The sequence below is a fragment of the Cebidichthys violaceus genome, unplaced genomic scaffold (genome assembly GCF_023349555.1).
Source record: "Cebidichthys violaceus isolate CVI_PGR_0920_01 unplaced genomic scaffold, fCebVio1.0.p SCAF_4, whole genome shotgun sequence".
Classification (NCBI taxonomy): Eukaryota; Metazoa; Chordata; class Actinopteri; order Perciformes; family Stichaeidae; genus Cebidichthys; species Cebidichthys violaceus.
The window spans coordinates 11,127,299-11,140,260 of record NW_027176594.1 but is presented as its reverse complement, the minus strand read 5'-3'; the positions used below and the strand labels follow the sequence as shown (position 1 = coordinate 11,140,260).

The 12,962-nt window shown below is 41.6% G+C and overlaps 1 protein-coding gene across 2 annotated transcripts; it reads left to right on the top strand.

The window, feature by feature from the left end:
- The first annotated feature begins 3,572 nt into the window (after positions 1-3,572).
- LOC137885062 (uncharacterized) lies at positions 3,573-7,555 on the top strand. 2 transcript variants are annotated; one of them, XM_068727201.1, is made up of 4 exons: positions 3,573-4,226; positions 5,136-6,094; positions 6,325-6,639; positions 7,065-7,555. In XM_068727201.1, exons 2-4 carry the CDS (start codon positions 5,611-5,613, stop codon positions 7,166-7,168), a joined length of 903 nt encoding a protein of 300 aa, XP_068583302.1. In that variant the 5' UTR covers positions 3,573-4,226; positions 5,136-5,610; the 3' UTR covers positions 7,169-7,555. The 2 variants fall into 2 exon arrangements, with proteins under 2 accessions (XP_068583302.1, XP_068583301.1); XM_068727200.1 differs by having other exon boundaries at positions 3,573-6,094.
- The last annotated feature ends 5,407 nt before the right edge of the window (positions 7,556-12,962 follow it).

Below are 12,962 nucleotides of genomic sequence, written 5' to 3'. Positions count from 1 at the left end.
GTCAATCAGGCATAATGGGCCTCATTTTCAAATGCATTTAAGAAGAAGTTAGGAAGACATTTCTTCTGAACTCCATTTACTTTATTTTTTCGGGACAAATTTGGCATTCATGAAAGTTTTCTCATCTGGGATTCGTTCTGAACTTAGACCAAAATTTCAGAACGCTAAATAGCAGTCGAAAATCGCCCAGAGTTTTCATAAATACAATTCCTCAATAAACCACTAGATACCCCACGGGGCCGCTCCGTGTTAGAAGGGGCATTTAGTGGGAAAAGCTGAATTTGTGAGAAATCGTTGGTGATTACGTTTACATCAACTCTACAGACATCTGCAACAGTATCTGCACCTCTGCACCGGTGAAGTTAGGTCTCAGTTTACTCGACCGGTGCTCGCTTTCCGCTTTGACATGATTTGAATCAGTCTGAAGTTGCTTTCGCGTTGCCTGTGGAGTCTGTCGATTGTGCATGCCCTTATAAGGAGCTGGCGGGGCGTTTCTATATGCAAATACAGGTGCCCGAATTTCAGAATCCTCATTCGGGGGAGCACAGCTGAGAACACTTTGGCTGTCTAAAAACCCATTTTTAGGCGTTCATGAATCAGGCGGAGATCTTTTCTGACGTTGGTCTTCCAAAGTCCGTAAGAAAACATTTCAGAAAATGTTCGAGAATGAGGCCCAATGTGTAACTGAATTTATTTTTATTTTCTTTTGGAGAGCGACAGGGAAAGTCTCCGAGATCGCGATCGACGGGTTGGCGACCACTGTGCTACAGGCTGGCAGTATGGTGTCATGATCACAACTGGACGCTGCAGACACAGGTACCCTCCATCTCCTAACAGGAAGTACCCAGCTGGTGGATACAGGGCCTGCTTGTACATCGGTAATCTCCGGAGCATAAGCGCATCATGGACAGATCCTGGATTGCCGATGTACACATCCAGAAATGCACCCTTGGCGTCACAGATGCCCTGCAGCTGCACTGAGAGGAAACGTTTTCTGTTCATGTATGACCTCTTGTGTGGCTCTGCAGGAGGAAGAATCCTGACATGACACCCATCGATGGCACCGGCAGCACAGCGGAATGCTTCATGGCCAGCAAGGCGAACAAAGCCGGCCCCTACCTCCTCCATCTCCTCTGGTTTGGGGAAATGAATGACTCTATGGATGATAGTCATCATTTCCTCCACAACGTTGTGGACGGTCCTGCAAACAGTGGCGAGTGGCATGGCAAAGATGGTGGCAGTGACCCTGTAGGAAGCTCCACAGGTGAGCCAGTACATCGTCTCCAGCACCTCAACCTCATGGCTCCATCCATGTTTTTTTTGCCGGGGCAGCATCTGGTCCAGCATGTTGATGCTGTTCCTGGAGAGCCTGAAGGCTGGTCTCAGGTCAGCTTAAGACCAGAACAATGAAAGGATCGGGACATGGTCCTTCAATTGGGCATACCTCTGAATGGGACTTTGGTCCTGTTAAAAAAAAAAAAGAAGGAAAAAAAAGAAAAAAAGAAAAAGGATATTTTTTTAAACATGGTTTATTAATTAATTGTCAAACAGGGTTTTTCTTTAATGTAAATCGAAGAAATATAATTAAATGAAAAAGATTTAAGCTAATTGTAAATACAGCAGTTTGTAAAGTAATTAATACTGACAATCTGACAATTCGGGAAAGAAACAGGGCGGAACCAATCTGGCTAGAAGTCTAGATAAGAGGACACGCAGTGACACACCGTGTCGCTGTAAATACGGTCCGGAATCGGACAAACACCGCACCAAAAGAGATCGCATGATATGGAGATCTGCGATATGCCTGTGCATGACTGACGAGTCTAAAAGTCCGGAGAGGCAGCCGGTAAGAGAGCTGAACTGTGCAACCACTGAGAGACTTTGTAGCTGACATCAAGATCACTGCCGTCACCAGTTGGTTAGCGTTAGCATTAGCATTACGCCACGGGGATCTGTAGCAAATGCATACCGTGATAATTTAACCCTTTGTCGTATATTACTGTTGTTTATTATCGATTGTCCGGTTATGTTTTTTATCTGGTTGTAAATCATATGATGGTGGAAGCACAGTAAAAGTAAATATCCACAACAACCTTCTACAACCCACAACCCTTTTCCCACCACCAGCTCTTTAAATGTATGCATGCGTGAAGAAAGACTGCCCAGAGGAAAAGAAAATTCAAAAAGAGATCTCAAAAATGTTTCATTTACTTCTCCTAGACAACTATGAGATCTGTGTGACACCAAACTGAGACTAAGGGTTATTTCTCCTGTGTCTCATCTTTTTCTCCAGAGCAATAAGATGCACTAAATCTCAATTTAGTCTCCTTTTAAGTTTCAGAGGAGATCTCAACAAGCTCTAATATAATTCTCAGAGTTTCTCAACTTTTGTGTCTCTCTGTGATCTCATGCAGAGAAATCAGAGAGCTCTCTCTATAAACTCAATCTATTCTCATCCCAGCTTCAGTTATCCATCTCATTCTAAGATCAGACAGAACAAATGAAGAGCTCTCCACAAGCACTCATTGATTTCTCAGACTTAGATCAATGTTTTGGTTGTTTTTAATCATGTTGACTTTATTGTAATCCATATGATTTTTTTAAATTATGTATTACTGTACTCAGAATTAATTGATTGAAAATGTATGATTGTAGGCTGCAACAAACTTCTGCTTTTATATTAATTATATTTTCTATGAATAATTTTAAGTATTCCAATGCACGTAATTCAGGTTTTTTTCATGAACCACATGAAACATAAAATAAAAACAACAGTAATTTATTGGTAATTTGAGAGTAATAAAGTTACTATTTCAACAAAGTCCAAAATCAGAATATAGCACTTTTTATCACTTAAAAATTCTACTACCACTACCATTGCCTCCAATAGCGAACACATTTGTGAAAATAGTTAGGAAAATAACTATCAAAACCGTAAACAGAAAGCCACACTTTTGACATTTGCATTGCGGAAATTTATTTTACAAAATGCCAACAAAAACCAGTATAACTATATGTTTCACTGGACATCTCAAAATCAATAATCTAACAATATTAGTACATGGAACATTGCACTTATCACAGTCTTTCAAGATCATAAAACTATATTAGCATCCAACAATGTAGCTTTTAAGACCAAGAAAATACGTTTCAGCTGTATCAAAGTTTAACTGCCAAAAACTCAGACCATTAGTGGTGTCAATGTAGTATATTCAGATGTCTGTATCTTCTCATGTTAAGCCCCAAAGTGACATATTTGTGTGGCAATAGATTAATGAAACTGTTGAGATCACTGACATTTGTCTTGGTATGGCATCACAATACTATGTCAGAATATCAGAATATATACTGAGGTGCAAGGCCATTAACTGCGTTGAAAACAAATAATGAGGTTTTAAACTGGATCCTAAATTTTACAGGTAGCCAGTGGAGGGAGTAAAGTACAGGTGTGATGTGGTCGTGTTTACGGGTGTTAGTTAGGAGCCTGGCAGCAGCATTTTGTACCAGTTGTAGGCGGTGGAGAGATGTTTGGCTAAGTCCGATGTAAGTAAGTTGCAGTAATCTAACCTTGAGCTAATAAAGGCATGGATGGCTGTTTCCAGGTCACAGCGGCTCAGAAACGGCTTAACTTTTGCAAGGAGGCGAAGCTGAAAGAAACTTGCCTTCACTACTGCGTTAATTTGTGGGTCAAATTTAAGACTGGAGTCAAATTTCACTCCCAGATTTGTAACAACACTTGACACGTGCGACCTTTCCTATTAAATGCGTTCATTTTTTTAACGCATTCATTTTTGTGTGGTTAATAAATCTTAATTAACGCGTTAAAGTCCTGGCCCTAGTAAAAAATAATTTCAGTTAACTGAAATTAAAGTAAAAACTAAAACGAGGCTTTACAAAACTCAAGAAATAACTGAAATATATTGTACATGCAAAACTAACTAAAACAAGCTAAACTCATAAAGAAAATAAGTAAACTTATTCTTTAGAAAAAGTGTAGCTTTATACACTCACCACACCCAGGAGCTGCATCTTTGTTTTCTTCAACGAGTTGCATTTGGCGCAAACAAGTTTGAACCCAGTAGTAGATGATGCAGCCCTAACGTCAACATTTCATTGGGAGAGAGCGCCATCGGTCACAAATGCTGCATCATGATTGGTCAATCAACGGTTGGAGTGCGGGCAGGAGAGATGGAGGCAGAAGGAACCGTTACGGGAAGTAAAAGAAGGTAAGCGACATCTTTGTCAAGCGTAATTTGGGTAAAACTTTGTTAAAATTCAGATGGCGAGTGTTTATGTTGTTTCAGATACTTTTTTTGAAGAAACTGGTCGGCATATGTGGCAAATAGTGACGCTAGCTAGTGAGGCTATAGGACCGGACCACATGTGGCCATTAACTTGTTATGATTAGCTAATGTTAACTGGTAACTTATTGCGGTATCACGGTGTCTGCATGAAAGACAATAAAGCTTAGAGGACAATTCCAGGCAAAAACAACCATGGGCCATATTTTCCTAATATTTTACCTCTAGAATAATGAATGTGCAGATTTTTCTCTCATGTCTCCTGTTATGTAGCAGATCTCTGTCCCCACCTCCGAGCAGCAGCAGAAAATGGAGGTAGTGCGTTCTACCACCGTTTAAGCTATTTACAGCTCACACACCACCATTTCTATTCCACAGACAACAGCAAATAGTTATTCAAACATGCAACCAGGTGTTTGTTTACCTGGAGGAGGTGGACATCTTGGAGAAAATTAGTAAAAATAACCGCATGCATAGACTTGCGGGAATCTTGTTGATCTTGTTGATAATAAAACGCATACAGTAATCATTAAATAATGAAATAGAATAAAAACAAAGTGAAAAGATAGAATACAGAGTGCATGATTCAAATCAAATACGTTGTTATTGTAAAGTGTCGCATGAGTGAAGAAGTGTGAAGCAAATGCAAAAAGAATAAAGTTAATGCTAGTTAAAGGCTAAAGTGAAGCGATTAGAGAATTTTTATCTTTGCCAAGGTCTAAGAGGATTAGAATTGAGACCAATAAGATATAGTAGCATGTTTAAGTAAGATTGATTTTTAGCCTGTACTGGTTTACTCAACATCTACTTTATTTACTCTCTGTTCTTTTTCAGGACTTTTTGTATTTTTGATCTTTGAAGATGGATACACGGCAAAGATTTTTAATGTCTGTGATATACTAAGCAAAGATGATAAACCCACCGCCTGCCTTAGAGATCTGAAGCCAGGGGAAGAAGTACTTGCAAGATGGTCCGACAACAAGTTTTACAGCGCCACAATGGACTTTGTTGGAACAGTTAACAAGACAGTGGATGCCAAGAAGGCCACAAAGAAAGACATGAAAAAAAGAGATGCAGCTGCTCAAAGATTCTACAACCTTCCATCACTACCTCAAGCAGGTCAGTCCACCTCTGTACAGGATCATCCAAATACTGTGGACCACAGTGTCATCCAGCCTCCAACTACCTGGCCAGTGTACCAACCTCCACCTACCGAGTCATCTTTACCTATCCAGCCACAGCACCAGCCTGTAACTGCCATGCCACAGTACCAGGTTCCAGTTTCCCAGTCATCGCCACATACGCATCCATGTTACCAGCATCCACCTATCTCCACCAGTATGCACCCACTCTGTCTCCAGTCACACATTGTTCCAGCCTTAGGCAGTATCCAAAGCATCACCAATCTCACACGGCACTGCCCACATCTTCAGACCTGTCACAACAACCTGTTTTGGTGGATTTGGATGACCAAAGACAGCGACCAGCTCCTACTGTAACACCCAAAGAAAGCTTTCTCAAAATGTTGTACAGTCCTAGTAAAAATCAAAAACCTGCTGTTCTTGGGGACCAGAGCCAGCCTAGTACGTCTGAACATGAGACTTCTTCAAGCTCGTCATCTGCAGATACTTTCATCATTGAGCGTGATCCACTTCCAGAATCTGGAGAGCCAATTTTCAGTTTGCCTGAATTAAGAGAAGACAGATCATGGAAGCCATGCAGGGCATGCAAGGCAGAGGTGGAAAAATTAGTGGAGGAGAAGGCCAAACTGCAGGATGTGCTGTGCGGTATAAGTAAGTACATTTTGTCTCTCTGTTGCAGTTAATTGTTCCTTTAACACTATTACTTTTTTCTCTCACAATTTTCCTAATGTACAAAATAAAACTTAAAAGCTTTTAACAATTTGGTAAAAATCTTAGCTCATCATGAAATCTCTTGATTTTTTTAAAACTAGTCTCTTCCTTTTCTTTAGTTTATTTTTGCTGCTGTGTCCCTGTAAGGTAATTCATATTTTGTGTCACAGGTGGTGAGCACCTCGAGGCATTAAAAAGCTTTCTGGACAAAGTGGAACAGATCCAACCTGAGGCTGGTGTTGGGGCTCCAAAACACAGATCTGGGAAGCAAGAGCTGTATCCAGAAAGTGGCCTATTCGTGTCTTCTACCCGCCTGGCTGCAATACATGCAGAAGCAAAGAAGGACTGCCTCAGATTGTTCCATCTTCTTTTTGATGAGTTCTTTACTCCAGAGGAGTGCCGAAATGCTGTGGCCTTTGGGAAGCACGGGAAGGTGCCAGATGGGAAGACAGTCCTGGATAAGTTCAAAGTGAATGGGATTATAAGTAAGTACATTGCTCATTGTTAACAATTTATGGAAATATGGAAAGGTTGTGGAAGTCCATCAGTAAAAATACATAACATAAAGAAGCCCAAATTATTTTCAAAAATGAATTTGTTGTAATTCTACTTTTTATTTGTAGTTTGTTTTCCCCTCTTTCTTCTGCCCCTTCTCACATTCATCACAATATCTGGCCAAATTTGGCATAGTTTCTAATGTGTTGGAACCCCATGTATCACATAGCTACATTTACTGTTTTGATTGTTTCAGTGACCTCACAGTTTTACTGAATTTCCTCGTGTGAAACATAGAGATATTTCAATGTGAATTTTGTGACATCGGGATAAAAAAAGCTCTCAATACTGTTCTCAATACATTATGAAATTTGTAATTTGTGCTTTCTTTTCTCTGTTTTTTTTCTTCTTGCAGCTTACATCATGCGCTGTAGTACCCTGGATGGATGGATACCGGTGGAGAAGAGTAAGGTCAAAAAAGCCTTCATAAACAAATGCCGCATCAGGGCCACGCTGTAAAGTATTGCATGTGGCATACTGATAGACATTTGTTGAAATGACCATGTTCAAAGACTCTAAAGTTGTTAAATGTTGTGCAATGTGCACTGTTGTAAAGTTGTGCTGATGCTGCTCAAAACACTGTTGGAGACCTTGTTACTGTTTTAAAAACATAGTTTTACTGAAAAGAGACACATTTATAGTTCATGTTTTATAATGACAATGTGAGAATAGCTTTTGCTGTCTTTCAATGTTAACTTAATTGCAAACATTGTTGTTGTTGTTGTTGTTGTTGTTGTTAACGTTATAACAGCTACTTGAAATACTCAAAATACTCAGTCATTGTACTTAACAATTGAGTCCTGCTGTTTTGAATTTGAATAAAGATTCAGATTACTTTATTCATTCCAAAAGGGAAATCAATTTGTCTGTCAGCTCATTTGCTATAGAATTATAAAGCCTGATGGCTGTTGATATGTATATATACACAGTGTGTGTGTGTGTGTAGGTGGTGTCAGGAATATATATATATATATATATATATATATATATATATATATATATATATATATATATATATATGATATTATTATAAGTGGCTCAAAATGTTTAATTGCTGCAGTATTTGTAAGGTGTGTGTGTGTGTGTGTGTGTGTGTGTGTGTGTGTGTGTGTGTGTGTGTGTGCGCGTGCGCGCCATATTGCTCCATATTAGCTCCAGTATGGCTCATTTTCTTCTCCAAGGAGAAATAAAGGAGCCGTTAAAAACACTGAATTGAGATTAGCAAGGTATCTCCCTTAAGTCTCAAGTATGACTCCCTCTAATTACTCTGTCTCACCTATTACTCCTAATGAATTTTAGGAGAAACATGTGAGAAACATTTTAGACAAAATAGAAACTAAAATGAGGCTGAGATGAGAATCTCAAATTTGTCTCCTGAGCTATAGAAGAGCAAGCTTTGAGCAGTAAAATTTTCCTCTGGGTGGTGACGTCATCAAGTAAGCTGCCGTTCCAATTCACCGTACTTCTGGAGTATGGACTTGGAGTCTGGACTCCAAGTCCATACTCCAAAAGTTTACAAGTCCTTGAACTTGGGTATTGAGAAAGGTCATCAAATAAAATCCCTCTTGCTATGGTCGCATAGTAGCTGCAGCTCTGTGTGCGCACATCAGCTTAAGGTGAAACGAAATCATTTCCTGTGTTTTGCCACATAGACATTGAAACCAATTGCACACCTTAACCAGTTCCAGCAACTGCAGGCAATACATCAGTTTTACTCCCCTGACTTCTTGGAAACCAGGAAGTATGCAAATGAAACCCCTGTCTGTCTTTCGTGAGTGGGGACGACAGACACAGCCTGTTTCTGTAACAGGGCCTGGAGGATCTCTGTTGAGAGGGAATCTATCTCCTCCTTGGAGGATAGATTCACCTCCTTGACCCGTATGAACGGGGGAGAATTGCTGCAGCACTGGAGAGAATCACCCAGTTTCATTGTCCTGTCCATCCAATCTGTTTACGTACAGCTGCGTTGCCACTCCCCATGAAACTGTTAGAGGATGAACGACCATCTCTCGTCCAGCAGCTAGAAAGCCGTAGATGGAAGAACGCTCTGCTGGGCCGACATTTAAAAATTCAAAGCCAGCAGTGAGGTTCGTGAATGCAAATATGTTATTAAAAGCTGCTATACTGGTTGAGTAAGAAAATATTCCAGCATCTCCCTGTCACATGGCAGCGGTGGTAGAGGCTTCTTGCTCTCTGACCAGCCGGCTGACTATGGAAGCAGGTTGGCCGGCTGGCCATTGCCAAGTAGGGCCATGCCGGCTTAAGATTCACCCTGAGAAAATCCACCAGACCTTGAACCAGGACTCTCGTCCTCAGTGACTGCTGCCAGTACGCCTTGACAAACTGCCAGATGTCTGGTAGAGGGGACGAGATGAAAGTAGCTACGGCTGGATGGTTTGGACAGTTCAAACAATGCAGAAGAGGGCTCCCCGCTCTGGGAGGGGCAGCAATATTCCAACACACCCCATTGTGTAGTCATCACAAGTGCAAAAAGTTACACTGAAGCGATGCAGTGGTAGCTCTCATCACATCGAAGCATCAGAAGTGATCCCAGGCCGGCTGGTGACTGCTGAACACCTCTCTATGCATTGTCCATGAAGACGCACTCAGAATCAGAACCATTTATTGCCAAGTATGTTACACATACAAAAAATTTGACTTGGTGACTGGTGCTTAACAATAAACAACGAACACAGTGTAATAATCAAGACATAATTTATTTACAACAGATAACAGTACTTTAAAACAAGTATATTATAAAAGTGGCAAGTGCATTTAAATATAGAAACGTGCAAGTGTGTGTAATGGTAGGAAATTGTCCGAGTCAGTGGGGGTCCCGGGCTTTGTTGATAAACCCAACTGCATAAGAGAAGAAACTGTTCTTGTGGCTTAAGGTCTTAGTCCTGATGGACCGCAGTCTCCTGCCAGAGGGTCCAGGGTGAGAGGGGTCGGCTACAATCTTTCTTGCCCGCTTCAGGGTTCTGGAAGCGAACACATCTTGGAGGGACAGCAGATTGCAAATCACCCTCTCAGCAGAGCGAATGATATGCTACAGTCTGCCTATTCTGCTCTTGCTTTTGTGCAGACCCAGGAATCCGTAGTAGAGTTTCAAGGCTTTAGTGAGAATCTTTCTTATTTGTAAAACTGTGGAAACACAACATGAAATATGGCCTTACAAAATGTCCGTATACACATACATGAATACAAAACAACAATCCAGCATATCGCCATCACGTAACATGTCCGACTAGCTAGCTTCTAAGCTAATATTAACATTACCGCTAATGGAGAAATTAATACAACACAACTGCTATACTAAAAGAGCAAATATAATGGCATAGAATATATCTTAGTACATTTTATCATGCTACATAAAGAAATACTTACCGACTAAGGTCTTTAAAGGCTACCAATCAGAAGAAGTGAAACGTTAGTGCAGCACGTGTAGCATGTCCTCTCAGTAGAATCCAAAAGCAAAGACGGCACTAACTACGGCAAGAGAGGAGGGATAAATATGCGCATGAAAATGCAATGACATTCTACAACACAGAAATGTGGGAGCAGAACACTGCCCTTGTCCTTGGCAGTGGCTGCAGCGTACCAGACCCTGATGGAGGAGCAGAGGATGGACTCTGATAATGGCAGTGTAGAAGTGCACCATTATTGGCTTTGGCAGGTTGAACTTCTTCAGTTGCCTCAGGAAGTACATCCTCTGCTGAGCCTTCTTGGTGATGGAGCTGATATTAATACCACTTGAGGTCCTGGGTTATGGTGGAGCCCAGGAAGCGGAAGGACTCCACAGCGTCGACGGGGGAGTCACACAGGTGATAGGGGCAGGTAGGGCTGCGTTCTTGCGAAAATCCAGAACCATCTCCATTGTCTTTAGAGCGTTGAGCTCTAAGTTGTTCAGACCGCACCAGGTCACCAAATGGTCAATCTCCCACCTGTAGGCGGACTCATCCCCACCAGAGATGAGTCCAATGAGAGTGGTGTCATCCGCAAACTTCAAGAGCTTGACGGACTGGTGACTGGAGGTGCAGCTGTTGGTGTACAGGGCTGGTACAGAGGCATGGGCCCCTGCTGAGTTGCGGGAAGGGGACCTGGTGGATTGGGTCATGGGGGATGGGCTGTCCCATTGTCCATCAAAGCGACAGTAAAACTTGTTCAGCTCGTTAGCCAGGCGGAGGTCATTCATGGAGTGGGGGGCTTTGGGCTTGTAGTTAGTGATCTGTCTGAGGCTACATCCACACTACTCCGTTTCTATTTGAAAACGCATATGTTTTGCTACGTATACCAAAACGCTCCCGAGGACAGATAAGTTCGAAAACTCCGGGTTGCGTATTCGTGTGGACAGTCGAAAACGGATAAGTTTAGAAACAATGACGCCCACACCCGTGTTCGCTACTTGATTGGTTATTAGCAGTCATGACGTGTCCTTCCCTGATTCGTCACACCTATATTACGTGACCGCGAATCATAAACAACAACATTGATTATCAATTGACTACCAGGTTCATTTAACATGAACAACTGATTACAGGTGTTGCTGACCTTGTTGTCTTTACTAGCAGCTGTTGTTCAGTTAAAGTCTGCATGTCTTACTGTTATTGGAGCCATTAGCGAGCGGCGTGTCAGCCCTATGGAGCAGCCGTCTGAAGTCACGGTTAGCAGCTTTAGGGAGGGTGATGGACACAAAACGGAGTTTCCTATCCTTATTAATGTTTAGAGAGAGAGAGAGAGAGAGAGAGAGAGAGAGAGAGAGAGAGAGAGAAAGAGAGACCCGCAGCACTGTAACTAAAGAGCCGGAGCCGGAGACACCAACAGACTTAACAAGCTGGTTAAGAAGGCCGACTCCATCATTGGCTGCAAACTGGACACTCTGGAAAAGGTGGTGGAGAGGAGGACACTGAAGACACTATTATCCATATTGGATAACCAGGATCACCCTCTCCACCACCTGCTGCAGGGACAGCGGAGCACTTTCTCCAACAGACTCATCCAGCTCCGCTGTCACAAGGACAGATACAGGAGAACATTCCTACCAACTGCAATAAGACTGTACAATAAATCACCTCTGGCCAGATCAATCACAAAACTATAACACCAGTACTCTGTTGTTGGATTAAATCTTTCTTTAGTTTAATATTATATTATTTCATTGTATATACTGTGCATTTTTATATCTAATATCTTTACTCTGTTATTCTTATTGTATATATTGTGCATTTGATATTTGCATTTAACATTTTTAATCTGTTATTTTTATCTGTACCATAATTGCTGCTGTAACGAAAGAATTTCCCCTTGCGGGATTAATAAAGTATCTATCTATCTATCTATCTATCTATCTATCTATCTATCTAATTCAATGGAAGTTTTAATAAAAGTAGGAGGTAAGTCCACTGGAGTTGTTCCCCCGATGTTTATGAGCTCATCTCTGGTGAAAGAGCTCCAGGTATCACAGCAGAAAACTGAATTTACAACAAAAACAACACAAAACAATGTGCACCAACACACCGAGGCAGCCATCCGCGGCGCCATCTTGATGTACCGAAGCAGGTGTTGTGAAGATCCGTCCTGGCAATGAGGCTGGGATATGAAGGGCACTGATGAGGTTCTTGAAGCAGTGACTGCAACCGTGGCGATATCGTAGTTTCCTGAAGAGAAAAAAATTTCAAGATGTGATGTGGGCTGACTTATATATTGTGGTGCTTGCACATATTCGGTAAGGCAAGTCCTGATTGGTCAGATACGCTAATGCCAATTTTCAGTGAATGAACGCATGCTTGTGATTGGAGGAGAGTATTATCTATAGAATCCCCCAAAAAATCCATAGAAAATGAGTCCTTATAGTTTGGCTTAAGATAACAATTGTTACGTAAATTAAGCTATGGACATACCATCATGTGAGGCCATGTCCACACAACTCCGTTTCAATTTGAAAACGCATATGTTTTGCTACGTTGAACGTCCACACTACGCCAGAGTTTTCGAGCACCGAAAACGGTTTGAAAAGGCTCCCGAGGACGGATAAGTTTGAAAAATCCGGGGTTGCCTCTTCATGTGGACGGTTGAAAACGGATACGTTTAGAAACGATGACGCCCACATCCGCATGCGCTACCTAATTGGTTCTTAGCAGTCACAACGTGTCCTTCCCTGATTCGTCATATCCCTATCACGTGACCGGAAAATCACAAACAGTCTTGATTATCGATCGACTACCAGGTTAATTTAACATGGACAACTGATTGC